This window comes from Melanerpes formicivorus, unplaced genomic scaffold (assembly GCF_026170545.1).
Source record: "Melanerpes formicivorus ecotype bairdi unplaced genomic scaffold, bMelFor1.0.p_v2 SCAF_53, whole genome shotgun sequence".
Lineage (NCBI taxonomy): Eukaryota > Metazoa > Chordata > Aves > Piciformes > Picidae > Melanerpes > Melanerpes formicivorus.
Genome location: NW_027142405.1, coordinates 186,108 through 213,769, shown reverse-complemented (window position 1 = coordinate 213,769; position 27,662 = coordinate 186,108). Strand labels below are relative to the sequence as shown.

Sequence of the window (27,662 nt, the reverse complement as noted above, 5' to 3'; positions counted from 1 at the left end):
GACCTATGGTCAGGAACCAGTATCACAGCTGACATTACTGCAGGTGAACTAGAGCTAGATGAAGTGCCACAGTTGACTTTTATGAGATAGTACAATTTTGGCAGAAGGATCAAAGGATACCTAAGGAACATTTACTTTATCACCTCCTTGCACATCTCCCCATCCTGTATTTTGCCTCAGGAATACCTATAGACTGAACTACCTTGAAAAATGTATTTTAAAACCACCTGAAAGGACAAGTGTGAGATAAATAGAAACCAGCTGTATTCTACATTATTTTAGATTAAGAGAAAGATAGAGGGAAGGATTCAAAGCCATCCTTGGAGGTCCAACAAGTACTATGAAATAAACATAAAGAAATGTGAGTATATGTAAGGCACTCAACACTCATTTCACAAGAGATGCATCTGTGTTTTCTTTAGATGACTGGTTCATAAAATAGCACTGTGCTTCAGTAAGCCACATAAGGACATCGTATCAATTTTTAACTGACTACAGGCAAATTTATGTTTTGCCACATGGTTAAGTTTTGTCAGAAAAGATTCAGGTTGATATTTTCAGAGCTTACTGTCAGGATGAATTATCAGCAATACACATTATCACAAACGTTCAATTATACTAAATACATGACTAATTTCTTATTTCATTGAATGTCCTCACAGGCATTCCTTAATACTGCATTTGCTACACCTGCAACAGATGGTATGTAACTTGTTTGCATTTGGTAACTTAGAAAGGCACTTCTGTTCTAAAAAGAGCTTTTGTAAAGAAAAGAAGGTTTCTCCTTCTGATCTAACACTTCTCCAAAAATAATTCTCTCTTCCATTGCAGACACATCCAGTTTTGATTAATTCTACACAATCAAAATTATGTGTCAAGGGTTACAGCTGGGCTAGCCAACAGACAAGTGACAGATGTACTCATTAACCCCTCTTTCTTTCCCCAAAGGAGAAGAGAAAGGGAATAAGGGAGAGAGTGTGGTGGGTTGGAAGAGAAAACTAAAACAGCTTTAATGAAAGTAAAAACAGTAATAGCAACAAAATATGTACAAATAAATACAAAACAAATATTGAATCCAACCCCTGTGATGGCCATTATGTCACTGTCACCACTAATGCTGTGTGCAGGCACTGGGGAAGGTCCAAACTGTATTCAGTTGCAGATTGGAACCATATTCAGGAGCTGGATTCTGGAACTCATGGCAAGAGAACAGAGTCCTCCTTAGATGCTGCTCACTGAAGAAGAGATTTGGGGCTTGCAATCCCTCATCTTTATAGAGAATATGATATATATGGAATGGAATGGAATGGAATGGAATGGAATGGAATCCTTGTTGGTCAGTTTAGGATCACCTGTCCTGTCCACTTTCCCCACAGGTACAGCCTTTTACTTTCTATCCCCCCAAGGTGATACACAAGATTTAGCAGTGTCCTTGGTTTGCACCCAAACCCTTGGCAGTAACACTAACCATCAGCATTATCACTGCTAGAAGCTACTATCTGTGGAAACATGCCATTATCTTCAGAAAGTGCAGTTGTTGAGCAGAGAAAAGCAAAGTCACCAAATAGAATTCGTTCAGTCCTAACTTAAACCAGAACATGATGAATTAGAGTGTACCTGGCTTTAGTTCTCATTTCCAGATCCTGTCCCTTGGAAAGAAAAATCATTTCTGATGGCAGTCTAAGTAAAATGACCCAAACCAAACTCCACAATAATGAAAAGGAGGAAATACCTCCATACAAGGTAACTCAAGCTCTTGCCACTCTGCAAGGCTGAAACACTTCAGGAAGCTGAAGTTAACCCTGCCTAGCAAAGGCCTTTCAGGAGAATCTCTGAGCAGCTAGAGAAGGTCTCAAGGACTCCATCCCTCTTAAAAGCTCCAATAAAGGCTAAAAAAGGGACAATATGATTAGGGTCATAGACTGGGTTGGGAGTAGTCAGGGGTGTGGTGAATGTATGAACAAGGGCATGTTTTTTTCACACATTCAGGATACTCTTGTACAGCAAACCAGCAGATTAAATTCCACTTTTGAGAGATTCTTTCTTTTATCTGTTTGAATACTACTTTGCCATGGCAATGGAGTGGAATGCAACAGTAGAGATCTTGCAAAGCAGCATCAAAACAAAAGCACGAAATTAATAAAGCAGAAGGATGCTTGGGTGATACTTTACCAAGTAGTAAAGACACAAGGACACAATGATTTTCTTTTAGCTGAACCATACATGACCAAAACCAAAAGAAACCCCAAAAGGTAACATCCCCTTACCTACAATCAATGTATCATACCCTTAACCCTTCAAGGGCTTTTTAAGCTCCTCCTTTGGGCAAATGCTCATATGTCATTCATAAGGTTTCTGAAATATTGATAAAAATAGCACTCTGAACTGGCAACCCTCCTGGCCTGAGAGACAGTGAACTAATGACTGCTTTGAACCTCTGATTTTTGACTCCTTCATATTACCCTTGATGAAACCAAGAAAGCCTAAATGTATGTATGCACACCAGGGCTCTCTGTGCTGGGTTTGTGTGGTGGGGTTTTGGTAGTGGCTAGAGGGGTTGCTCTTGTGTGAAGCTGCTAGTAGCTTCCTTGTCTCCCAGTACAACCTGCCTCTGGCCAAGCCTGCAGCAGCAGTACAGCCTCTGTGATAACATATTTAGGAAGGGCAAAAAAAACCAAAACAACCCTGCAGGAAAGCCTGCAGTGAAGAGGTGAGTGGGATGCAAGAGAAACACCTATGCAGACACTAAGGTCAGGGAACAAGGAGTGAGGAGGTGCTGCCAGAGCAGAGGTTCCACTGCAGCCAGTGAAGACCATGGTGAAGCAGGCTGTCCTCCTGCAGCTCATGGAAGTTAATGGTGCAGCAGACATCAATCTACAAGCCTGTGGAGGACCCCAAATACAACACAGAGAATTTAAATTATGTTCATAAAAATCACTTCCTGGATTTGCAGTCACTCAACTTGCCAATTAAGAAAAACAACTCCCTGGAGACTACTTAAGAACTGCACTTAGAAGAAAGCCAGAGCAGGATCCTGCTGATGGCGAAGTGTGCAGGTCTCAGAAGGGCCAGTGATATGCATTGGACAGTATTTGCACCAGGCTGCAAACCCCATGACCTTCATCCAGTTTTAGCTTCCAGTACAACTGAAGCATTGCAATCCTCTATTCTCGGTTACTCAGTAGAAGCCCAACCAGATCCATCCACCATCTCTTGCAATAACAAACCTTACCTACAGACCAGCAAGGCAGAGGGTGAAAAAACCTGGATAATTTTAACACAAGGTCTTAGCTCACAGGCATTCTTTTTCATTGACAGAGATCTAAACAAGAGAGGAAGTATTGGTGCTTTTCAGACAAATAATGAGGGACAAATATTCTTGTGTCTTCAAGGGGTAAGTCCACAGTGGCAGCAGCACAGAATGGCATCACAGCAGGGAAGCCCTGAAGGGCAGATTTCTTCCCTGACATGAGTAGAGTACAGTTAGTGCTGAGATGCGTAAGTGACCTTAATGCTCCTTCGGACAGATATCTACTCAGAGTGGACACATAACCCAGCAGGAGGACAGCTGCTCAGCAGAGTCCAGACTGCCCACATGGGGAGAAAAGGTCTTCCTATCTCATGAAAGAGAAAGACAAAACAGTGGCTTTCTGCTGTAGGAAGCATATTGCTAAGTGCCTTTCTCTCCCACCTTCCTGAAATCCAGAGAGTAGCACATTGGAGTTGGGTTTCAAAGCCGAATTGGATTCTGCATCCCCTTCTCTACCCATGTAGTCCCACTGAAATAAAAAGGACTGCTCAAGAAAGTAGCTTCTGCTTAGAACCTGGACTCGGCATAAAGCTTCAGACTTTGAGGATATTTTTTTGGGGGGGGTGATGATTCATGTAACAAACCAGTTTGTGCAGTAACAATACAAAAATTCCTGCTTTATCTTTTGTTGTTGTTGTTAATTAACAATACAACAGTAAAGCATTCAAAATACCCTCAGTGTGTATTCTCAGCTCAAGGTGAGAGTTTTCTTCCCTCTCCACCTCCCCACAAGCTTTTTATTTTGTAATGTTCACACTGCATTAAATCAAGGTACCTGTAAATTACAAATAGGATGGTAACAGGCAACTACATGGTTCTTCTTTTAGTTGTTGTACTGGGTCTTTAGAAGCTAAGTTGTTCTATGAATACCGTGGCAGCAGCACATTCAACATTGAAAAGGTAGACAAAAGAGAAAGAAAGAATAAAAACAAACTTGCAGTTTATTGCTTACTGATAGCTACTTCAGTTTAGAATCTGCCATACTTCTTTAGATGGAATATTACCTTAACCTTCACATCCCACCATTAACCCTAGACTCTCTGTGAAAAAAAAGTTCCAGAGTAGGAAGGCAAAACTTTGCTTCCAATTTCTCTACCTTCTTTATCCAGAGGGCAGAGTACTTGTGACAACATTTGGCTTTTTCATTTCTTGGCATTTAAGAGTTTAGTACAAGGTCCCCTGCAACCTCATTAACTGCCAGATAATTCATCATCTCATAACCATTACTATTTTAAGGAAAACCTGCTGGAGTCCTGACCTCTGCTATTTCATTTTATTTTTTTAATAGTAAATATAGCTTTGGAAATGCATTAATATTTGAAGCCTAGCAGCTTTGAAGGCATGGTTTGAACAGTGAAGATACTTCTTATTCCATAGCCTGGGTTTTTCACTGAATTCTTTAGGAACGCAACCGTTTGGTCTGGATTCCTCCCTCACTTCTCTCAAGTCCTTCTACCCACAAAGTCCATGTCCCAGTAGTCATCCTAGTTTAGATCCACCCCAACAAACAGACCACTACCATCAATGGATGTGAACACTTTCCTTCCAGTTCTACCAAACCATGCTGAAAACCCTGAGATATCAGCACACTTCCCTGAAAGCATGCAATTAGTAAAACTACATGAAGGTCATCCAGTGAAGAGCAATGTTGAATTAGGGCTTTCCAAGATCACACACTGACATAAGCCCTCTGCCACACCAAAGCCAGAAGAGTTTCTAAGCACTGGGTAGCAAACCCAAACTGAATCAACCAAACATCTATTGAGAGAAAGACAATTCACTAGCTTTGTATTTATTTCAGCTAAGCCCCTTGCTTGGAGCTTACTGATTTTTTGACATCACATGAGTCACTTTGTTCTGAAAAAATGCAGAACCACTGAAAACTGAATTCATCAATACCACCTCTGCCTGGTGAACCTGATCACGGAGAATCCAAACTCTTTGCACAGTTCTGTACAAGTTTCAGCTTTGAGGCTTTTGATATGGCCAATGAAGTGGACCTGCCTGCTACTTGTTACACCCATTTCTGTTGCTTCCCTCCACAAATACAGACCTAATGTTTTAAAGATGTGAATCAACAATGAAATAGCACTCTAAAAGACCAAATTGAAACTGCTTCCATGAACAGAGATTGTTTATTTCTCTGACCTGATGAGCATGATGAGTTTTCTGCAAAGATTAAAGAACTAAAACAGTCAAAAAACTCTGAACTGTTCATCATTTAGAAACTACAGAGAGCAAAAGCTCAAGCCTCAGAACAACAGCTCAGAATTGAATCAGTGCATCAGTTACTCTGTATTAGCAGAGGATCTATATAACTCAACAGTGTCAATGGAGTCAATTAATATTTATCTACTAGCATCTCTAGAATGAGAAACACCTCACTGGTGCACTAGTGCATGAATACAGCAAAGTATATAGCACATCTGTGTCCTCATCAGCCTACAAGTATCTTTTTAGTGCAGGCACCAGAAGGTGAGCTGCAAATTACTTTCCAGAGTGCATCCCAAGGACAGTAGGAAGACTGGAGTAGGTAGCTTTCCCTGGAATATAGTTTTCCCTAGATGGAAATCCATAAATTTCTAGAATGTGTCAGATTGGCCAGGCAGGCTCTGTGAAGATGCTCTTTCAATGCAGAAAAAAGTACACAGGCTTACAAGGATCCAGAGCCTGGTTCTGCTGCACTGAGTTGCTTCAGATCTGGAATCTCTGGCAAATGTTTGGCAAGCATGGATTCTTTTCCCCAGACAGAAACCACAAGCAGCCCAGCACATCTGGAAATCATAAACCTGCCCAGCTTGAGAGGTGTTATGAGGCTGTGTGGACCAGCAGCCCAAGCAGCATGGAAGAGGCTATGCAAAGATTAATGGTATACTATTATTAGGGAATGGGTGAATGCCCTAGGTGCATCCCAGCTACATATTAAGGTGCACATCAGACACACACATCTGTATCTCTGACTTCCAAGAGGCTGGTCTAGCAACCCAGTTTGGCCCAATTGAAACTGAGTGTAAAAGCAGGGAAAGCATAAGGTTTTAAAAAACACTTATGTATGACAGCAGCAGGAACACTATTTGAGCTGATGTGGTGAAGCCTTCTCTTTTCTCTCCAGTACTGCTCCCTGTATGGGCACAGCTCGGTTCTGAACACGGTATTTGGCAGAACCACAAACAGGTCTGGAGAAGTGTGCCAGCACTTTGGGGTCTGTGCTCTGCCTCCCAGAACAACACAAGCATCTACTGGAAAGGAGAAGAACCTCAACTGCCCCACCTCCTGTCAATGCTTTTATTTGGGCCAGAAGCTGGTTTACTATCCCTTTTCTCAAACACACACAAAAAAAGAAGGTGCTGAGATGAAGAGAAGACTTTCATTTTCAACCAAGAAGGTGTGGCCAGCAGGTCAAGGGAGGTACTCCAACCTCTCTGCTCTACCCTGGTGAGGCCACACCTAGAATATTGTGTCTAGTTCTGGGCTACCCATTTCAGAAGAAACAGGTAACTACTGCAAAGGATCTAACAGAGGATCACAAGGACGAGTAGGGGACTGTAGGAGCTATCTTATGAGGAGAGGCTGAGAGACCTGGGGCTGTTTAGGCTGGAAAGAAGACTAAGAGGGGATCTTCCCAATGCTTATCAAAACCTAATGGGAAAAGGAGCAATGGGCACATACTAGAACAGAGGAGGTTTCACTTAAACGTAAAGAAAAACTTCTTCCCTTTGAGGGTGACAGAGCACTGGAACAAGCTGCCCAGAGAGACTATGGCATCTCCTTCTCTGGAGCCTTTCAAAAGCCAGCTGGACTCATTTCTGTGCAACCTGCTCTGGGTGACCCTGCTTTAACAGGGGAGTTACACTGGATGATCTCTGGAGGTCGCTTCCAACCCTTACCATTCTATGATTCAGGAACACACTTCTGATGTTTGCTAATGGTGAATTTAATTGCATCAGTGCTCTCATGAATTGGATCCTTCCACTACCACTAAAAGCCAGCACAGGAGGTGGCCAGGGAAGCCAGCACCATTGTGAGACAGAAGTTCTTTCTCTTCCATGGCTAATTACAGAACTGCCATAGAATATGTATTTATTTATGTGATGAAGGATTCTGCAATGGAAATCTATCAGAAGCTCTGTTAGATCTGTAACAGAAGCTCTCTCTCCAGCAAATTTAAATACTAACCACACTGATCATCACGCTAAAGCTACTCTAAGTCATATTTCATTAAGTTCCTCAAAGAGCATTTCAAACAGGGGCAATCCTACCTTACAGAGACTAATTAAATACAGCCATCTAGTTACCATTGTCCCAGTAAACCTTAATTACCCTACAACCCTTTAAAGGTTGTGTGGGGAGACTGATAGAGTGTAAAAAGTAAGCAGTTTCAGATAACTAGTTCCTATCCACTGGGGACTAAAAAGCCTATTATAATAAGAGGGCATTTGGACAGATGTGTAATTTAAAGGAGCAGGAAACACATCAGACCTTTTTTTTCAGAATGCTCTTCATTTGTTTTCAAGCCACTCTGAGCTACTCCAAAACTGCATTAAGAGAAAATTATTTGCTCATATTTTGTATCCTTTCCTAAGGGTAGAGAGATGAGAATGATGCCTGAAAAAAAATTACAAAAGCACTGTTTTTACTTAACCACAAAGCTACCAGAAAAGGTTTCTGAGGTGAGGTGTGTGCTATAATGAACATATTGTTGTAATCCTTAAAGGGGAAATAATGGAAGTGCAGTTACCCAATACTGCAATAACATAGGAAGCTTCTCTGCATGAAATGTGTGCTTAATCCTTGGCTCTGAGGACAATGTGGTTTCAGGGTGGTGCTTTTATAGTCATTAATTTAGCCAACACAGACTCATTTAGGCTGGAAAAAAAACTTCAAGATCATTAAGTTAAGCATTAACCTAACACTACTAAGTCCACTGCTAAACCATGCCTCTCAGCACCATATCTACATGTCCTTAAATATTGCCAGGTATGATGATTCAACCACTGCCCTGGGCAGCCTCTTCCAGTGCTTGACAACATTTTCAGTGAAGAAATTTTTCCAAATGTCCAACCTAAACCTACCCTGGTACAACCTGAGGCTGTTTCCTCTCATCTTGTTACTTGAGAGACGAGACCACCCCCCACCTCACTACAACCTACTTTCAGGTACCTGTAAGAGAGCAAGAAGGTCTCCCCTGAGCCACCTTTTCTCCAGGCTACACAACTCCAGCTCCCTCAGCTGCTCCTCAGAAGGCTTTTCTCTAGACCCTTTACCAGCTTTATTGCCCTTCTCTAGACCTCCAGTTGCTCCAGCAACTCACTGACTTTCTTGTAGTGAGGGGAAGTACAATACAAAGAAGCTCTGTTATAAATAACTGCTAGTTCTCCAGTCTCAAAAGAAAGATGACTGCAATGCAGACCTCAGGAAGGAGGAAAAATCCTTCAGAGAGAGCATCCCTCTTTTACCACACAGAATGGAACAGAACTAAGGAAGGAGATTCCTAAGGGGAAAACATCAGAGAACTTTGTAAGAAGAGGTGAGCACTCAAGGGTTTAGTTTAGAGAAGAGAATAAAAACTTTTAAGGATACACATAAATGCAGTTGTGCCACAAGAAAAAAACTCTCTGGCTCACATAAAATACTCTGTGCATAGACATTTATAGAAACTGTTTTGGTAATGTCCTATGGGAAGTAAGTGAGATATTAAACTAAAAATATATATTGTCATCTAAAACCTAATAATCAGGAAAAAAAGCACAACCCAAAACATTCAATTCTAGCACAGAGGAACATCTTTCAGTCCAACAGTCTTCTTTTCAGGGAAATAAATAACTTCTTAATGATTGAATCCACTTTGTCAATTCTCCTTCTCGCTCCACACGTGTCAGTTCTTCCCAGAAAATATCTTGACCTGCCCAAAATTTGGAAGGGGAAAATTGCTATCAAATACAATTATTAAGCTTGTTTATTAAGGCCACTGTGATTGGAGAAAGACACAACACAGGTCCTCTCTGTGCCACTCTCATCCTTTCTTTCTTTCTTTATGATTTCTAGGTCTTCTGAGCTTCCTTCTCATGGAAAGAACATGTATGAAGGTTGGAGATGACTTATACTGGAATCTTCAGTGCATGCTTGAAGACACACGAAGCGTGACAGCTATGTTCTCGAGTTCACTGAACAACATATTAGTTAAGGAGCCACATGTGAGCAGAAGTAATAATATCCCTTCTGCTCAGCAAAATAAATAGAAGAGAGGCACCTTTTACATACTGTCCTAGATATTTCTTCTATGATAGCAACAGCAGCTAAACCAAAAAAAATAAGAAAAAAAAAAAGTAAGCTGATCTAAGCTACTTGAGAACATCTTCCTCAAGATCTAACCTTCATTTCCTTGCTTAATTTACTCTAAATCTCTGCCTTAAATTCAGTGTAAAATTCTAAAAGGCGTAAAACACTCTGCTGCCAAAGGCAAACCACCCACAACATATCATTCAACAAGAGAAAACTGGATGTATGCAAGGGCCTATGGTACACTAAAGCTCCCCTACACGTAAAAACCTGATCCCATAGTTTCACACAAGCAAACAAACAAGATCAAAAGTGTTCCAGTATAGTTCCAAAAAGTTATATGGGAGGTCAGGTGTTTTGAATCAGGTTTTGCTGAAACAGCTCTGGATTTTACTATGGCTAATACTGTCACCATGTCTACTTCCTCAGTATACCTCTCTATCTCTTCTTGCTGACAACCACCTTTTCTTTCTGTTATGAGGTTAATGAAAGCTGCGTTCTTACTCACCATCTATATATATATATCAGATAAAAGGGTTTATTTTAGCAGACAAACAGAAGAGAGAAGTCAAAAAGCAGGATGTATCTCCAAAAAGATAAGCAAATAAGGTCTACACTTTTCTCCCTCTAAACACTAGGCACTGCTCTGAATTGCAGCTGGCTACAAACAGCGGTGAGCATTGACAAACGCTAGCGAGAAATGTAACCTGAGACAGCACCATGAAGGAAGCAACACCGATCGCTGCTCCTGAGCTGTCTACCCACCACTGACTTGGATATGGAGAGAACAGGCACACATCTTTCAGAGCAATCCCTGTGCTGCCCACTTCAAGCCTTTTAGACTCATGCTGGTTAACAGATGGTCCCTGCACACTCCTAGGGCTGCTGACACACATCTCTAGGTATAGACACAGCCACTTAGCTGGGTACCTGCTAAGATCATGTTTCTGCTGCCCAGGGCAGCATTAATTGTCAGCAGCTAAGTTCAGCAAGCCCTGCCATTTTTTAATGATATCACATGCCCTACATCACCTTAGTCTTTGTGACTCTTTCCCCCTGGTTTCCTATTATTATGTCATGAAGCATGGTAATAAAAAGCTATATTGCATCTGTGCAGTGACAATCCCTGACCAAATATTTTTGCCACTCTTCCCTTAGGTCCCCTTTAGGACTGACAGCACTGTTACACCAATTGGTTGCAGAGAGGAGAGCTTGGAAGGTTAGATCCCAAGATTATTCAGTGATGCATATCTTGCTCTCTTTTAAAAAAAATAAACATTCTTTGTAAATCAATTTGTGCCAAAAATTATTCTTTTGCACAATCAAATTAATCTCACAGAATGGTTTGCTCTTTGGAGCCTTGAGATAGGACTAAATTTCAAATTGAGCCTCACTGATTTCTTTTTGCCTCATAATTATAGGCTATTATTTTACAAGTTATTAGTTAGCCCCTGTTAATTTTTTATTATTAGCTTTGAAACACTCCAAGATTTTGCTTGCTTCCACACAGAGAAAATTAAAATGATCGATTGCATTCCATTTATTTTTGGCTATTTTGACCTAGTAACTAATTGTGATCATTTTAAAACAATCTTTTCAGGGGTTTTGGAAAAACATTCATCACATCACTGAAACCTAGCAAGAGCCTTCAAGTGTAGTCTAAGTCAAAAAGGAATGATGGACAAAGAAGGTGCTAAGGCAAAATGGAATTATTCACAAGTGGATGAACATGCCCAAATTGCTTTAAATGTAAACAAGGACTACTCATTAGCAGCTTAATGATGTTTACACCTAACTCTCCACCTCAGTATTTTCAATAAATCACCTTTACCGACAATGGCTCAAAGAACACTCACTAAGCAAAGAGCAAGAGTGATCATCACTCTGGCCAGCAATTGCTTTAACTTGGTTCATGGAAGCATTATGCGGATCACATAGCTCTTTGTCAGAAGTCCTAAGATACAGGGTGATTATTTAAAGCCATAGTTCCCAACTTCATCTGTTTGAGAGTAGGGAGGCCCTGCAGAAGGATTTGGACAGACTGGATCAATGGGACAAGGCCAGTGGTATGAGGTTCAACAGGGCCAATGGCATCCTGGCCTGCATCAGGAACAGTGTGGCCAGCAGGAGCAGGGAGGTCATTCTGCCCCTGTACGCTGCACTGGTTAGGCCACACCTCGAGTACTGTGTCCAGTTCTGAGCCCCTCAGTTTAGGAAGGATGTTGACTTGCTGGAGCGTGTCCAGAGAAGGGCAACGAAGTTGGTGAGGGGTTTGGAACACAAGCCCTATGAGGAGAGGCTGAGGGAGCTGGGGTTGCTTAGCCTGGAGAGGAGGAGACTCAGGGGTGACCTTATTGCTCTCTACAACTACCTTAAGGAAGGTTGTAGACAGGCGGATGATGGTCTCTTCTCCCAGGCAGCCAGTACCAGAACATGAGGACACAGTCTCAGGCTGTGCCAGGGGAGGTTTAGGCTGGATGTTAGGAAGTAGTTCTATACAGAGAGAGTGATTGCCCATTGGAATGGGCTGCCCAGGGAGGTGGTGGAGTCGCCATCATTGGAGGGGTTCAGGAGGAGACTTGATAGGGTGCTTGGTGCCATGGTTTAGTTGTTTAGGTGGGCTGTATTGCAATGTCCCAGCTTGCAGGAATAAACTTGGTTGTGTTAACCCAACAAGCTCATCAAGCAATAGACAAACAACTTCTTACTCAATTCTGCCACATCAGTTTTCTTGAAGAATTGGATTAGCAACAAAGCACTACTACACCAGCCTTGAAATTGCACACACTGCAGACAGCCATAAGAGGCACCAAATCTGCATATTCTGATCCCAAAGCAAACATTGGAGGAGGTCAGGAGGAGACTTGATAGGGTGCTTGGTGCCATGGGTTAGTTGTGTAGGTGGGCTGGATTGGTTGATGGGTTGGATGCGATGATCTTGAAGGTCTCTTCCAATCTGGTCTAGTCTAGTCTAGTCTAGTCTATTCTACTGGGTGTTACACTTGGGTAAAACAACCCCATGCAACACTAGAGACTTGAGAAAGAGTAGCTAGAATGCTGCCTGTCAGAAAAGGACCTAAGGGTGTTAGTCAGTACTCAGCTGAATATGAGCCATCAATGTGCCCAGGTGGCCAAGAAGGCCAACAGCATCCTGACCTGTATCAGAAATACTGTGGCCAGAAGGACCAGGGCAGTGATCATCCCCTGTGTTTGGCATAATGAGGCTGCATCTTGAACACCGGGCTCAGTTTTGGGCCACTCACAAGATAGTGAGATGCTGGAGCACATCCAAAGATCGGTAATAAACTTGGTGAAGGATCTAGACCACAAGTCTTCTGAGAAGCAGCTGAGAGAGTTGGGGCTTTTTAGCCTGGAGAAACTGAAACTGAGGGGAAACTTTCTCACTCTCCACAGCTACTTCAAAAAGGTTGTAGTGAGGCAGAGGTTGGTCTCTTTTCTCAAGTAACAAGCATTAGGACAAGATGAAAAAGTCTCAAGTTGTGCTAGGGGAGGTTTAGATTGGATATTACAAAAGAGGTTGTCTTCAAAAGGGTTATCAAGTCATGGAAGAACCTGCCCAGTCAAGTGGTGGAATCCCCATTCCTGGAGGTGTTTGGAAGATGTATAGATGTTGCACTGATGAACAGTTTGGTGATGACCTGGCAGTGTTGGGTTGATGATTGGACTTGATGGTCCTAAAAGTCTCTTTCAAGCAAAACAAGTCCATTCTATAAATGCTGATAGGGCAACTCTCCCTACCCTAGAGAAACTGCAGACCAACATATTGCTGCTGCGAGCACAGGCAGCTCTGATAAACACAGGTGAATGGAGAAGCAGCAGAAGAGAGATTCCAACAGCAACAAAAGGCTGTCACAGAGGCAGATGATGAGAGCATTGCATGAGTTTTCAACCCCAGACCTTTTCACCAGCAGTCTGCACAACACAACTTTTACACCCACATGATCCTGTAACTGAGGCTAAGCATGGGGAAGAACCATTCTTCTCCAAACATTATAGATGCCTTATGGAGCAAGCATAGCCACATCACCATCCCTGTATTTGTTTGTAGCACAAGAAAAAAAAGTCATGTATGAAAACTGCACTATCATGATCTCAGCAAAGAAAACAAAGGACCATGACAGATATCAGATGGGAGTAATCTCTTTCTCAAGGAATGCTGCAGTGTAACTATTAATTTCTCATTTCATCCTAACTGGAGGCACATTTTCTGTTCTGAGAGAGATCCTATGGCTTAGTGCAAAGCTGGAGCAAAATAGGACTAGCCTGATGCAGACTTTTTTAACTTCAGGCCATTTCTGATGGATTAACACTGCTGTAACACTAGTCTTAGGTTTTTTGGCTGACTGTGGGAACATAGGAACATTTCTCCCAGGGAGATGCTCAATTCTTAGATCTAAACATCAGTAGATACCTTAACTGTTTATCCACAGAACAGGACACAAAGGCCAACAAGGGCTACCCTCAAAACAGCTCTTCCCCAGTCTGGAGACTCAAGCTTGCACCAGGCTTTAACTGTTTCCAACACCCCAGAAAAGAATTAGATGTAGCTTTGATGGAATTTTCTCTTCCATTTTAATAATGCATCAAGTATTTAATTTGCTTATAAACTATTAACCAGATGTCTGTCTACCCAAGTACTCTAAGCACTAGCCGTAAAAGTGATATTGCACCATAAATTATGCATAGCAAGGATTTCCTGATTAACTGAAATACGTCCTGTAGCTGTTATCCATCGCAGTTAAAATAGCACGCGTCCATCCAGTATACCAACGTGCAAACCACTTGTCACAACTACCTGAGGGAGGGTTGTAGCCAGGAGGGAGTTGATCTCTTCTCCCAGGCTACCAGCACCAGAACAAGGGGACACAGTCTCAAGCTGCACCAGGGGAAGTTTAGGCTCAAGGTGAGGTGAAAGTTCTTCACTGAGAGAGTCGTTCGCCATTGGAATGTGCTGCCCAGGGAGTTGGTGGAGTCACCGTCCCTGGAGGGGTTCAAGAGGGGACTGGATGCGGCACTTGGTGCCATGGTCTAGTCATGAGGTCTGTGGTGACAGGTTGGACTTGATGATCTTTGAGGTCTCTTCCAACCTTGGTGATACTGTGATACTTCCCTTGTCCTACCTACCTCATAGCCAGAATGAGACCACAGTGAGTCTGGAGCAAAAAAGAAACACAGGCATGGAATTTTCAGCTCTGCCTCCTCATTTTGTCGCCGAATTTGCTACTCATTTAAATTATTATTTGAACACCACTTTCCTTTTGTTTCTCCTAGATTGAACTGTAATTTCAAGAGACAAACATCATTACCAAGTCTGCAGTAAAGGCAATAACTATCTTCATTCAACTACTCCATAGCATCAGCTCTGCAAGAAAACCAAGGGAAGGCAGCACTGTACTGAAGGTCAACCTATGGCCTCAGTATATCAATAAAAAAGAAGGCCACCAATGCACTCTAAATGCAGGCAACAGAATTGCATGATTATAAATGGTTATGGCATGATTATAAATAACGTTACCCTAAAAGTGTTCTGCACAAAGAAGACATTTTTATTTGAGCACATCAACAAATTTTATTACCACGGAAAACACATTACATGAAATTAATATAATTAAAATGCACTTTTTGCACCTTACCCACAAGAGATACATTGCCAGGAATATTTGTCACCAAAAAAAGTGTAAGTGCAGCCAAGTTTTATTTTGCTACAGATGCAGAATCTTCCATGCTGATTCCATGGTCTAAAGTCTAAGCACAAAAAGTAAGTGCTAATCACACAGTATTTCATTAGCGCTGACATTTTAGCTTAGCTGAAAACAGGCAGCCCAGGACATTCTTTCTGCACTAATGACTTTTGTCATCCTGCAAAAACTTCCAAACTTTGAGACTGATTCTGAAGACACTTTCATGGCCAGCTGTAAGTATTACTGTGAGTAGTCCCAATGAAACTAATTAGTTGACTCAGAGTAATTAAGCATTGAAGCTAATTATACCTGTTACTGAGAATTAGGTCCTTTCTTTTTACTAAATTTTTACAGCTAGCAATTCTGAAGAGGGCTGCCAGTTCTGATCATTTTAAGTTCTGGGAAAATGGGTTTTCCTTGAAGACCTAGTTCCAAGAAGCAAACTGTAGTTCCTGGTGAAACCAGAAAAATACAGAAAGATTTTGCAATGTCCCAGCTTGCAGGAATAAACTTGGTTGTGTTAACCCAATAAGCTCATCAAGCAATAGACAAAACTTCTTACTCAATTCTGCCACATCAGTTTCTTTGAAGAATTGGATTAGCAACAAAGCACTACTACACCAGCCTTGAAATTGCACACACTGCAGACAGCCATAAGAGGCATCAAATCTGCATATTCTGATCCCAAAGCAAACATAGAATGGTTTGGGATGAAAGAGGCCTTTAAAGGTTGCCTATTCCAAACCCCCTGCACTGAGCAATGACACCTGCAACTACAGCAGGTTGCTCAGAGCCCTGTCTGACCTGAACTGCAATGCTTTCAGGCACAAGGCATCTACCACCAGCGATCTGAGCTGGTATTTCACCACCCTCACTATAAAAAAACATATACCTTCCTTTCTTCTATCTCCTGTCACAGTTGTTCCACAGCAATGTCAGTGCCATTGACTGCAAGAGCACCAGCTGCCCTGTGACAGAGAAAGGTGATGCAGTGCCGTAAGAATAGTTAAAACAGCAAAGCATTTTTTAGTCAATTCCACCGACATGCTCAGCACTCATGAGAAATGGATCTTGTATCATTTTCCTCTTGCCAGTTCCATCATTTTGACTAACTATGAACTAACTTTGAATTGTCCCAAATTGTATTTGTTAACTAAAGCCTGTTTCAACAGTTCCTTTTGGATGACAGCCGCTGAAGCCCAGGCATCTCTCCCCTTTACAGGACTTGAACCTGCAAACTTATTCCTCCCACCTGGCAATCACTGAAGGTCATAGTCTTAAATGGAAGTTCTCCAAAGCCATGTACGAGAGTTAAAACCACAACTGCTGTTAAGACCTTTTCCCTCAAAACAGACTGTTTGCCTGTCACATATAATGCTGATATAGAGGTGCTTTCAGCACTCCAGTTAGCTCTGGCAAGGGCCAGTTATCTCAAATGCCATATTCTTGCCACATGGTGGGTGGAGCTCAGTTTGGAGGCACGTTTCTCCTGCTTCCAAGACTGGAAAACAGCCACAAAACGAGTGAGCAACGGGCACACATCCCACCACTAGCTACACTCCAAATTAAGCAGCATTAAGACTAACAGTCATCATTCCCATTCCTGTGCAGGTGCAAGTTTTGCTGAGGCAAAAGCCCGAGGGCAAAGGAGGCTAGCTCTTAAGGTCCTTTACAAAGGTGTTAAGAAATGCTTTGCCAAAACCAGCGATTTGGCTCCCTAAGTAAAAGAGAATCTCCATGACAATAATCTGAAGGAGTGATCAGAGCAGAGGAAGTTGAATTTTTCCAAGCATGCATTTTTACTAATCTTTCTCCAGAAAGAAATCAAACCTCCCACACATATTGAAAGCCTACGACTGCCTATTTCTCTCTCCCCTGCTCTCCTGTGCCAAATCTTTTCTACCTGAAATCTTAAAGCCACCATGTCATGAAACCATTTTTAAAAACACAAGCATGCCCTCCAGATTATCCCTTCAACATCATTTCTAATCTGGGAGCTCCATAATTCCAAAGGTGTATCAATACTTTTATCATTTCAGGGACTACTTGTTCTAAGAAACCATACAGAATATTTTGTTAAGGATACATGCAAACATAAACTGCATAAACAAGGAAAAGAAAACACAACTTCAGATGTAAGATAATTAACTGGGTTAGTGTATTAATCGTGTGGATGGATGGCCAGGGGCAAACTCAGAAGCTTCAAAACAAATTTTTAAATCCAATGATGGGTTTTAGAGAAAATTAAAAATTGAAGGGATGGAGATTTCCTGCAGAAAATACACTCAAGTCATTGCACTTTTTGTCCACCTATTTAGAATTTATCCATCTCAGTGAACTGTAGAAATATACTTTCTTATTTTACTCAGTGACAAAATAAAGTGCACAATCTCCTCCTCCTCGATCACTGCAGAAAAATATTATCACATCCTAGAATCATTAAGGGTGGAATAGACATCTAAGATCATCAAGTCCAACCTTCTACCCAAGACCTGCAGGACCACTAGATCATGTCCCAAAGTATACTCATTTTTTGAACACCTCCAGGGATGGTGACTCCACCACTTCCCTGGGCAGCCTGCTCCAATGCCTCACTACTCTGTCACTAAAGAATTTCTTCTTAATATCCAAGCTAAACTTCCTCTGGTGCAGCTTGAGGCCATTGCCTCTTGTCCTGTCATTAGTTGCTTGGGAGAAGAGGCCAACATCAGCCTCACTACAACCTCCTTTCAGGTAGATGCAGAGAGCCTTATCAGCTCTTCTGTTCTTTGGCCTAAACAACCCCAGCTTCCTCAGCCTCCCCTCATAAAACATGCTCTCCAAACCCCTCACCAGTTTCATTGCCCTTCGCTGTACCCATTCCAGCACCTCAGTATCTTTCATACTCTGCACACAGGGCTGTCATCAGTGGCACAGGGTCAATCTGGAGGATCTTGGCCAGTGGAACACTGTTCCCCAGGGATCAGTACTGGGTCCAGTTTTGTTCAGTACCTTTATCAACAACCTAGATGCGGGGATTGAGTGTACCCTCAGCAAGTTCGCTGATCATACAAAACTGGTGGGTGGCTGACACTTGATGTGTCCAGGGAAGGGCAACAAGGCTGGGGAGAGGCCTTGAACACAAGCCCTATGAGGAGAGGCTGAGGGAGCTGGGATTGTTTAGCCTGGAGAAGAGGAGGCTCAGGGGTGACCTCATTGCCCCCTACAACTACCTGAAAGGTGGTTGTAGCCAGGAAGGGGTTGGCCTCTTCTCCCAGGCAATCAGCACCAGAACAAGGGGACACAGTCTCAAGCTGCGCCAGGGGAGGTTTAGACTCGAGGTGAGGAGAAAGTTCTTCACCGAGCGAGTCATTCGTCATTGGAACGGGCTGCCCAGGGAGGTGGTTGAGTCATCGACCCTGGAGGCGTTCAAGGGGAGATTGGACGTGGCACTTGGTGCCATGGTCTAGGCATGGGGTCTGTGTTGTTAGGTTGGACTCGATGATCCTCGAGGTCCTTTCCAACCTAAGTGATACTGTGATACTGTGACATCCCATCAGGCCCTGCAGCTATCCAGCGTGACCTGGACAGGCTGGAGAGCTGGGAGCAGGCAAACCTCATGAAGTTCAATAAGGACAAGTGCAGGGTCCTGCATCTAGGGTGGAATAACAACAGGCATATGACAGGTTAGGAGCTGCCCTGCTGGAAAGCAGCTCCACAGAGAATGACCTTGGAGTCCTGGTGGACAGCAAGTTCTCCGTGGGACAACAATGTGCCCTTGTGGTCTGGGGTGCATCAAGAAAAGTGTGTTCAGCAGGTCTAGGGAGGCTCTTCTCCCCCTCTACTCTGCCCTGGTGAGGCCACACCTGGAATACTGTGTCCAGTTTTGGGCTCCCCAGTTCAAGAAAGACAGGGACCTCCTCAAGAGAACCCAATGAAGAGCCATGAGAATGATTAGAGGACTTGAGCACCTCCCCTATGAAGGGAGATTGAGAAACCTGGGGCTGTTTAGTCTTGAGAAGACTGAGAGGGGATCTCATCAATGTGTATAACTGCCTGAGAGGTGAATGTCAAGTGGAGGGGGCCAAGCTCTTTTCGGTGCTGCACAGTAATAAGACAAGGAATAACGAGTACAAGCTTGAACATAGAAGAGTTCACCTCAACATGAGGAGAAACTTCTTTACAGTGAGGGTGACAGAGCACTGGAACAGGCTGCCCAGTGAGGTTGTGGAGTCTCCTTCTCTGGATATATTCAAAACCCATATGGATGCATTCCTATGCAGACTACCCTAGGTGATCCTGCTTTTGGCAGGGGTGTTGGACTCGATGACCTATGGAGGTCCCTTCCAACCTCCAATGTACTGTGATACTGTAACACTCAAGGTGCAGTCTCACCAGTGCCGAGTACAGGGTCACAATCAATTCTTTACCCCTGCTGGCCACACCATTTCTGATACATGCCAGGATGCTGCTGGACTTCCTGGCCACCTGGGTACACTGCTGGCATCCTTCTAGACAAATCAACATCTATGAGACTAATACATATGCCACTAGCTCTCCAGTGAAAAGGAAAATCAGACATCAGTTTACTCTCTGAGAAGTATTCAGCACAGCTCTGAAGCTATATAATAGAATGAATATAGCAATACAAATAATAACAAGTAGTGTATCATGAAGGCTGCAAGCAGCACTAGGGCCCAGTGTGGAAGGTGCCAGGACAGTGAAAATGGAATAAACTTTTGATTTCAGGTTTGTACCCAATTTACACTGGCAGGCTCCCATGTACAAAACCAACAGTCACCCTTTGTGTCCTGGCTTTCCCTCACCAGCTCTGCATCACAGAAACAGCTGACTATGAAGATTTCCCAGCTTGCTAACATTTGTCTCAGCCATTCAGCAGTTTCTGCCTGGATCTTCCTCCCTTCTTTACATCCTGTGAATTAATTCTGCTTGCACCAACACTAACACAGGCTGCTGTGTATTTCTTTCCTCTCCCCAACATGAGTTACTTGTCACTGCTTAAGAACAGTTAAATGGTACTGAGCTCACCTGCCTTTCTAGACCTAAGGATCTTTCTTCTGTGCACATGCCTAAATTGTGCAGAGCCACTCAGACTATTCCCTCTCAGCTTTGCTTCCTCAGAACACATTCCAGGAGAACATGTGGCTCTATACTGCAAAGAGATAAGCCAGATCTTTCATCACTGAAGAGAAGGAAAGATAGACATTTCCACAGACTGGCTCAGATCCCTGGCTGAAGTCAACAAATTACTTATATCACTTGAGGATCCAGCTACTTCAGTGAGATTACTGAGTACTTCAGTGCACTTAAAATCTGGTTTGCACTTCAGGGTTCAGTGAGCCAGTTGGACTCTGCAGCCAGTACAGGATCCCTATTGGGTCCACTCTGCTGACACTTCTCCCTCCTGACCTTCAGAGTCCAGGTCCTGCACTGCTCTGACCACAGGAGTCTGTTCAGTTCTTCCACTGGTGCACAATATATTCACATTCAGAAGCTCCTCCTGCCCCATTACACAGCAAGGAAGCTAAATACTTTCTTTCTGAAGGAACATCCCCTCCTTGCTGATCCCTAGTACAGCTATTGCAGTCATTCTGGCCTTATATCTTCTCCAAGGCATTGGCTTGCTTTCTCCCTGAGTCTCTACTCCCAGGATAAATTCTAAGTAGACAATTAGCCTTGTTTAAAGACTGACATTTGGTGACCTCCCTGAAAGATTTCAGGAAGGTCCCATGGTAGTCAAGGCAAGGATGACTTATTGCACCATTTAACAAGAACCCATTCTGCCAGAATCAACTTTACAAAGGAAGGAGTATCTGTCTGTATGTATATAGAAATACCGTCAATAGTTAATTGACACTTCAAGGGCCAGAAGAGAACCTGATCTGATCAGCTCAGTGTAGAAGTTCCCATTTCCCTCACAAACATCAGTAAAATTCTGATGGAGATTTCCCAAGCAGCCACACAATGAGGGAGGCAGAAGAAAAGCTCATGCATCTTGGATCATTTAGTGAGTTTGAAGTAGTCTATTACCTTATCACTCATCACCTCTGCTAATTTATCAAACTTCAAAGCTACCTATCAGACACTGCCATTTAAAAAGTCTAATGTTTTGCAATGAAAACTGTAGTAGGTCAAAACATGTAAAAAATACTTGAACCTGTCAGTTGGCACAGGATCAGGAAAGGGATTATGCTGCTGGACAACTATCACAGACAGCAGCCCAAGTTTTCAGAAGTAATTTGGGATTAGTTTTGAGATGCCTGAATCAGAAAGTTAGAAAGATGATTTGAAGCTGCTTTTAAGAATATGTGTCAGAAAAGCCAAAGATGGATGTTAAGAGAGGGAGACATGAAGACTGCTAATCACAATAAAGAAAACAAAAGACCACCACCTGAAAAGTGAGAGCACATTCCACATTCCTCTAGTGTCACACTGGAGGAAGTCTTTCAGCAAATTAAAAAAATTAATATCTGTATGTGGACTGATTCAGTATCAAATATGCAAAAGGAATTCACATCTGCCTATAGTTATGTTGCTACATTAACTTTGGCAGCAGAGGTAATTTAAATCCTTCAGGAAATATTATCCCCTTGATATGAACACATAACTCAGATTAATAGGATTTGCATATGTATAACAGTAGGGAGAGTTTGGGAAACAGCTCTGTATTTTAATCATTTCAGAAACACTAGCAAAAAAAACATACCAGGGACAACTAATTGAACAGCATTTGTTAACTCCTGCTAGGTATTAAATGTGAGTTAATTGATCAGTATTTAGAAACAAGCATAATGAATATGCATACTTTGAAAAATCAAACAAAGGAGGACTGTTAATTGAAAGACAAGGGCAGGTAAATGTTGCACTGTTAATCACTTATAAATAGTGGAATTTTTACAGTCCAGACCAAACTGTGCTATACCCAAACAGTATAATTGACTCTGTGCATGCAATCTCTCAGCTGTTCAACAATACAGATAACAGCAGTAATGGTATAATTATAACTTACAGCTGAAGTAGATAAAAACCTGCTAGTTCCTAACTAGTGGCTGTAATTAAGAGTGGAGAAGAGCAGTATTCATTGCATCTGCTTATGTTTCATTAATAAAAGTGGATTTTAAGTTGCAATACAGCAAAGCAGCTGCATGTTGCATTCAAGCCCTGTCCATGTCCTGGCAGAAGACAACAACTGGGGAACGAAGCTCTACTTGTAGCAGCTGTAGGAAAAATAGCTCTGTAAGCATTGGTTGAGCAGCAGCTGTAGATATGGAATGCACTAAATGAAAAGTCAGCGATATGCAAGTAAGGAAAAGGTTGTTTCTGGCACCTCAGGCATCACTTTAGCCTTGACTGCACTGATGGGCTAAGCAAGTAGCATTACTTCTTTTCTACCACCCTTCCCTTGAACAGGTGAAGAAATACACAACCTCTCATGCACTGCCAAGCCACAGCTGGACTGCAAGAAAGAACAAGACAAGGCAAGACAGACTATTCCCACTCTGTGGAACAATCTTCCCCCACTCATGGGCCACTTAGTACGCAGTGCCACTCCCCTCCCTGGGTCACACAGCGATCCACTGGAAAAGTCAAATAGAGATTGTTAAACGCAGTGCACCAGAGTGCTATGGCAGCCCCTTAAAAGTACCCGGCTCCTGCTTCCCTTATTCTCTGTGGACAGTAAAAACAAATACCTACTGCAGTGGGGCAGAGTGTTGAGATACCTTTTTGACATACCTGATTCCTACTCCCTTCCTTATTATCATCTGGGAACAAAAACAATGTTCAGACAACCTTCTTATAACCTGTTACGCTTGCAGTTACTCAAAGACGGGTTTACAAGAACCCTAGGAGCTAACAACTTTTGAGCATGCACAACTGGTGGAAAAACACCAGAACATTCAAATCTAGCAAGTTCTGGACATGCACAAACCAGAATATTACATCACTGGAGTTAGGTCAAAATGGAGAAGTACCTGACCAATGTCAATTATTTCAGGCCCTATAAATCATGGATCTGAAGTGAGACCCTTTCAGCTATCCCAGACCACAACAGGCTGTGATTAGCATCTCTTCTGAGCTGGGATGTTTCACAGGACCAGGCAAAGTGAAAGGCCTGGGTGACACCACCTCCTCAAGATACAACTCCTGCCCACTGAGAAATGCTGGTGCATTGTGAGTACTTACTCTAAACTCAAAAGAGAAGATTTTAACTATAGGTTATCCTGTTCTACCCACCCCTCTATCTAACTAGGTGCTTGCATGTCTTTGCTTTTATGAGTATATGCATCTATGTATTTCACTGGCCAAGCACTTCTTCTGTTGTATGTGTGTCAGCATGTTTTGTGTTTATACATACACATACATATATGTACTTTAAGGTACCTTGTAGTAAGTTGGCATAGACTCATCATCCTGAATCTGTAATTCAGTCAGTTTTATCACAACACACTTTACTAAATCACTTGTTAATCTTTTAGCTGGCGAACCATTAAGTGCCTCTAAAATCAACCTTTGATTTATCTCATTTGATTAATAAACGTTAATTTGCTGCTAAATCAAACCCTGTCAAACACATCCAGCAGTAACACACACGGCAGTCTGCCCAACCGGCGCTTCAGCACCGGGGGTGGCGGACAGCGCACGAGGCTCCCTCCCGCCCGGCCCGGGACTTCCCCATCCACGGCGCAACAATGACATCACAGCAGCAAGCAAACTGTACGTGAAAACCAGGTAAGATTAGGAACAAGGTAGTTTGGGGTGTTTTTTTTTGTTGGGTATTTTTCTACATATATCCCCTCCAAAAAGCAAGCTTAGGAAGGCTTCACCTCATAAATAGTAAGTTCCAAAAGCAAACTCTGCGCCACACAGCATTATCAAGTATGAGCAAAAGTGGCTCTGCACGTTTTCCAGCAGCTCTTTCCTTGCAACTGAGAGCTCTCAAAGCCAGGCTGCTTGGTTTGTGCAAACAGAAGAGTAAAACCAACAGCTCAGAAATGAAGTGGGTACCAGCGGCACGTTTCACTCGCTTTTTTGGCTCACTCACTCAATACTGGTTGCTAAGCAATTTTGGTGGGTTTTTTAAAGATCCACACTACTCACTGCCAGATGGATTAATGAAAACACACCCTTGCACTGCTTACAACATTCTTCACTTACGTTTCTTGACACACCAGTACTGCTTCTTTCAATTATTTCTTGTAAAGAAATTCCATCTCCAGGTCTGAAAGTAAAGACACAAACTACAGAGCCAGGGAGAAGGGAGGAACAGAACAAAGCTAAGTGTAATTATCACATTTTCCAGTGTATTGCAGGAAAGAGGTACCCAGAGACCTGCACATCCTCTGGGACTTGGAGTAAAGACAGCACATCTAGTGCAGCACTGAGATGTGAGGCACCAGGTGCCCTGAAGGTGCCTTGCTCTTAACAGGTTTACCTATTTATACCTCCATGACATACCTGTGACAGCACAAGTCAACTCAGGGTTATTATTTCAGCAGTCAAATACCCACACACAGCCTCCTTTTATTTACACCTCACACACAACGATGCTCTTTCCACTTCCACTCACAGTTCCTCAGAGCTGAAACCTGGCATTTGGCACTGTCTTCCAGCCTGTGCCCTGAAATGCTACCCAACTTACCAATAGCTTGGGAATGTTTAAGTACTCATGATCAGAAAGAAATAATGACCTGCCATATGACATAACCAACCATTCTGTCAGTGGAAAACCCAAACTGCATATTAGCCATTAACAAAGGTGTAATTGCAGCAGGGACAACAGGAAGGGGAGGCAAGTCCATCCCCAAATGGATGCTACCTCCAACTTTCTGCCAGCTGAAAAGGAGGAGGAGGGATGGGGGAAGACTGCAGTGTAGCAAGCAGCAACTCCAAGGCAGCTCTTTTTCCTTGTAGCTGGCAGTGAGCTGGCAGGCTCAGCATCAAAGACTGTTACACGGTTGGGTCATTTTGTGCACTGCTGCTGGGACATGAGGGAGGCTGCAGCAAAGCTTCCTGGCTACAAATCCTTCCCCATACCCCATGAACAGAGGAAATCTGGTTTGGTGTAGAGAACCAATAGAAAGAACTTTCTTTTCCTTTTTGAGTGTAGTTTAGTGTTGACAGAGCACAAGCATATAAGGAAATAAATGGACAGGGAAGGAGGTAAAACCACAGCCCTAGTAGGAAAGAAAGAGGATAGCCACCACGTGAAGGATAAACTGAAGGGGACAGGAAAAATCTCAAGGGAGCCATGAGGAAGAGGTGGCAGAGAGGAAGGAGCAGCAGTGGATGGGGGACGGAAAGGTCAGGTAAACTTGGTGGAGGCTTATTCCGATAACAGGCAGGAGCTGAATGTGGGGAACTGGAGGTGTTTTGGTAGAACATGAGACTGTATACCCATCCAGAGTCACAAAAAGCAATGCTGAGACAATGGGAGGCCCTCACAAGTCTGAGAAAAGTGGACAACATAGGTGCAAGTTTCCTTGCACTTTGGAGGCACAAACCCATCAGGAGAAGATACCAAAGAGCAAGAAGGAGAGATACTTGCAAACCGCCAAGGATAACATCTCCAGGAGGGATGCCAGAAGAACCTGGCAAGGAGGGGGAGACCAGAAGTCTTGTAGGGAAGTGGTACCATGCTCTGCGGGATGAGAGCATGGTGCTTTGGGACTGGGGAAGCTTTGAGGGGTCGAGCAGAGAAGAGAAGCCGAGATCTAGCGGAGAGGGAGTAAGGGGAGCCGGTCAGCGGGCCAGGGCTGGAGAAGACCGGGGAGGTGTGAAGAAGCGGGCGCCGGAGCAAGGCCGGGCGGCGGCGCCCGGCGGGGAGCCCGCCAGCCTTGGCGGGGGAGGAGGCCGCGGCTCCGGGGGCGGCCCCTTCCCTCCCTGCCTTCTCCGGCACCGGGGCAGCCGCTGCCGGTCCAGGGGCGGCCGTGAGCCGGGCAGGCCGCCCTCCCTGTGCAGAGCCGGGCCGGGCTGTGTCTCACCTGTCTCGAGGTTGAAGGAGATGCGGGCCTCAGCGAGGTAAGGGGTGTCGCTCTTAGAGCGGACGCGGCGGATGGGTCTGCGGTCGATGTCCTCCTCGGAAGATGCCGCCATTAATGTGGGCACGGTGAGCAGCGTGGCCCGGCGAGCTGGCGAGGGCGAGCGGCGGCGCGGCCGGGCGAGAAGGGGGCGGAGGGGGCGGGCGGGGAGGGGGAGAGAGAGAGAGAGAAGAGGCGCGGGAAGGGGGAGGGGAGGACGGGGAAGGAGAGAGGGAAAGGGAGAAAGGAGCGGAGGGAGGGAGGGAGAGAGACAGGGAAAACCCGTCAAGGATCTGCGGACGGGAGCGGCCGTGGCAGCCCTGCCCGCTGCCACTGTCCGCCAGCAGCGCCGCCGCGTCCCGCCCGCTCCTCTCAGGACAGTGACCTTCCTTCCGACGGGGACGGAGGGATATTTCCCCCGCCCTGTCTGCCCCTCGCCTGCCCCCTTGTCGTGGCTTAAACTGCCACACCCCTGCGCAGAGGGGGGGCCCTGGTCGGCGGAGGTGCTGTACCCCCTTGCAGGGCAATGTGACTCCCGCTGTCACCCCGCCAAGCGCCTCAGGCTGGTGCCACTCTGCAGCAGCCTTGGCACCTCCTGCCCCAGTCTTGGTCACTAAAAACCTGTCCTCTAGACTAGGGTCCCAGAACTCAAAGCACAGCTGGAACCAGACTTGGTGGTGAACGTAAGTCTGGTGCGCCAGGACGAGTGCTTTAAAATGTCAAAGGGGCTTCAGAACCTATGCTCAATGTCTAAAACTGACCGTCACTTGAAGCTTTGTACTCTTACTGGTAAGTCACTTTGGCAGGTCTTTGAAAGGAATGTGACCTCAGGCAAAAACCAATGACTTCATTCTCCAGCTGCAACCTGGGGACAATGTTTTGCTGCCTCTCTTTTACTCAGTGTTCTCTATTTAGTCATCACCATGTAAATGTTAATTCTTACTGTGTGGTGGTAGGCTGCTTGCCACATTAGGGTTCCAGTTTCAGTTGGGACTTGTACATGTAAGTCTAATACCAATAACTAAAAATGCTATTTTAAAAAAAATCTGGGCTGCTCAAAAATACTACATAAAGCAGGAGCTACAGTTAACGTGTGCCCGGGAGTGGCGAAGCTCACCCCCTTTAATTCAGAATTTTAAAAGAAAATTCAGTCTGCTTAAAGTCACTAAGCTGTCTCTTCATTCAAAATCTTTCATTTTGGCTGACCTCAATGACAAAAAGGATGAGAGAATGCTGGGGCTCACTAACTGTGAAGGCAATGATAGTAATGTGAGCTAGAACAAATTTTGGGGGACAGTTTTCTGACTCATTTCCACAGAATCAAGACTTTTCTTGATATACTTTTGCCAATTA

General features: G+C 43.8%; 1 protein-coding gene across 2 annotated transcripts in view; it reads right to left on the bottom strand.

Annotated features, from left to right (window-relative positions):
* PHACTR1 (phosphatase and actin regulator 1) overlaps positions 1 to 27,662 on the bottom strand; it is a 356,496-nt gene that overhangs the window by 313,410 nt on the left and 15,424 nt on the right. For both annotated transcript variants that reach the window (XM_068160783.1, XM_068160782.1), the window contains exon 4: positions 26,274 to 26,420. In XM_068160783.1, coding sequence (XP_068016884.1) covers positions 26,274 to 26,420 — 147 coding nt within the window. The remainder of the gene's footprint in view (positions 1 to 26,273; positions 26,421 to 27,662) is intronic.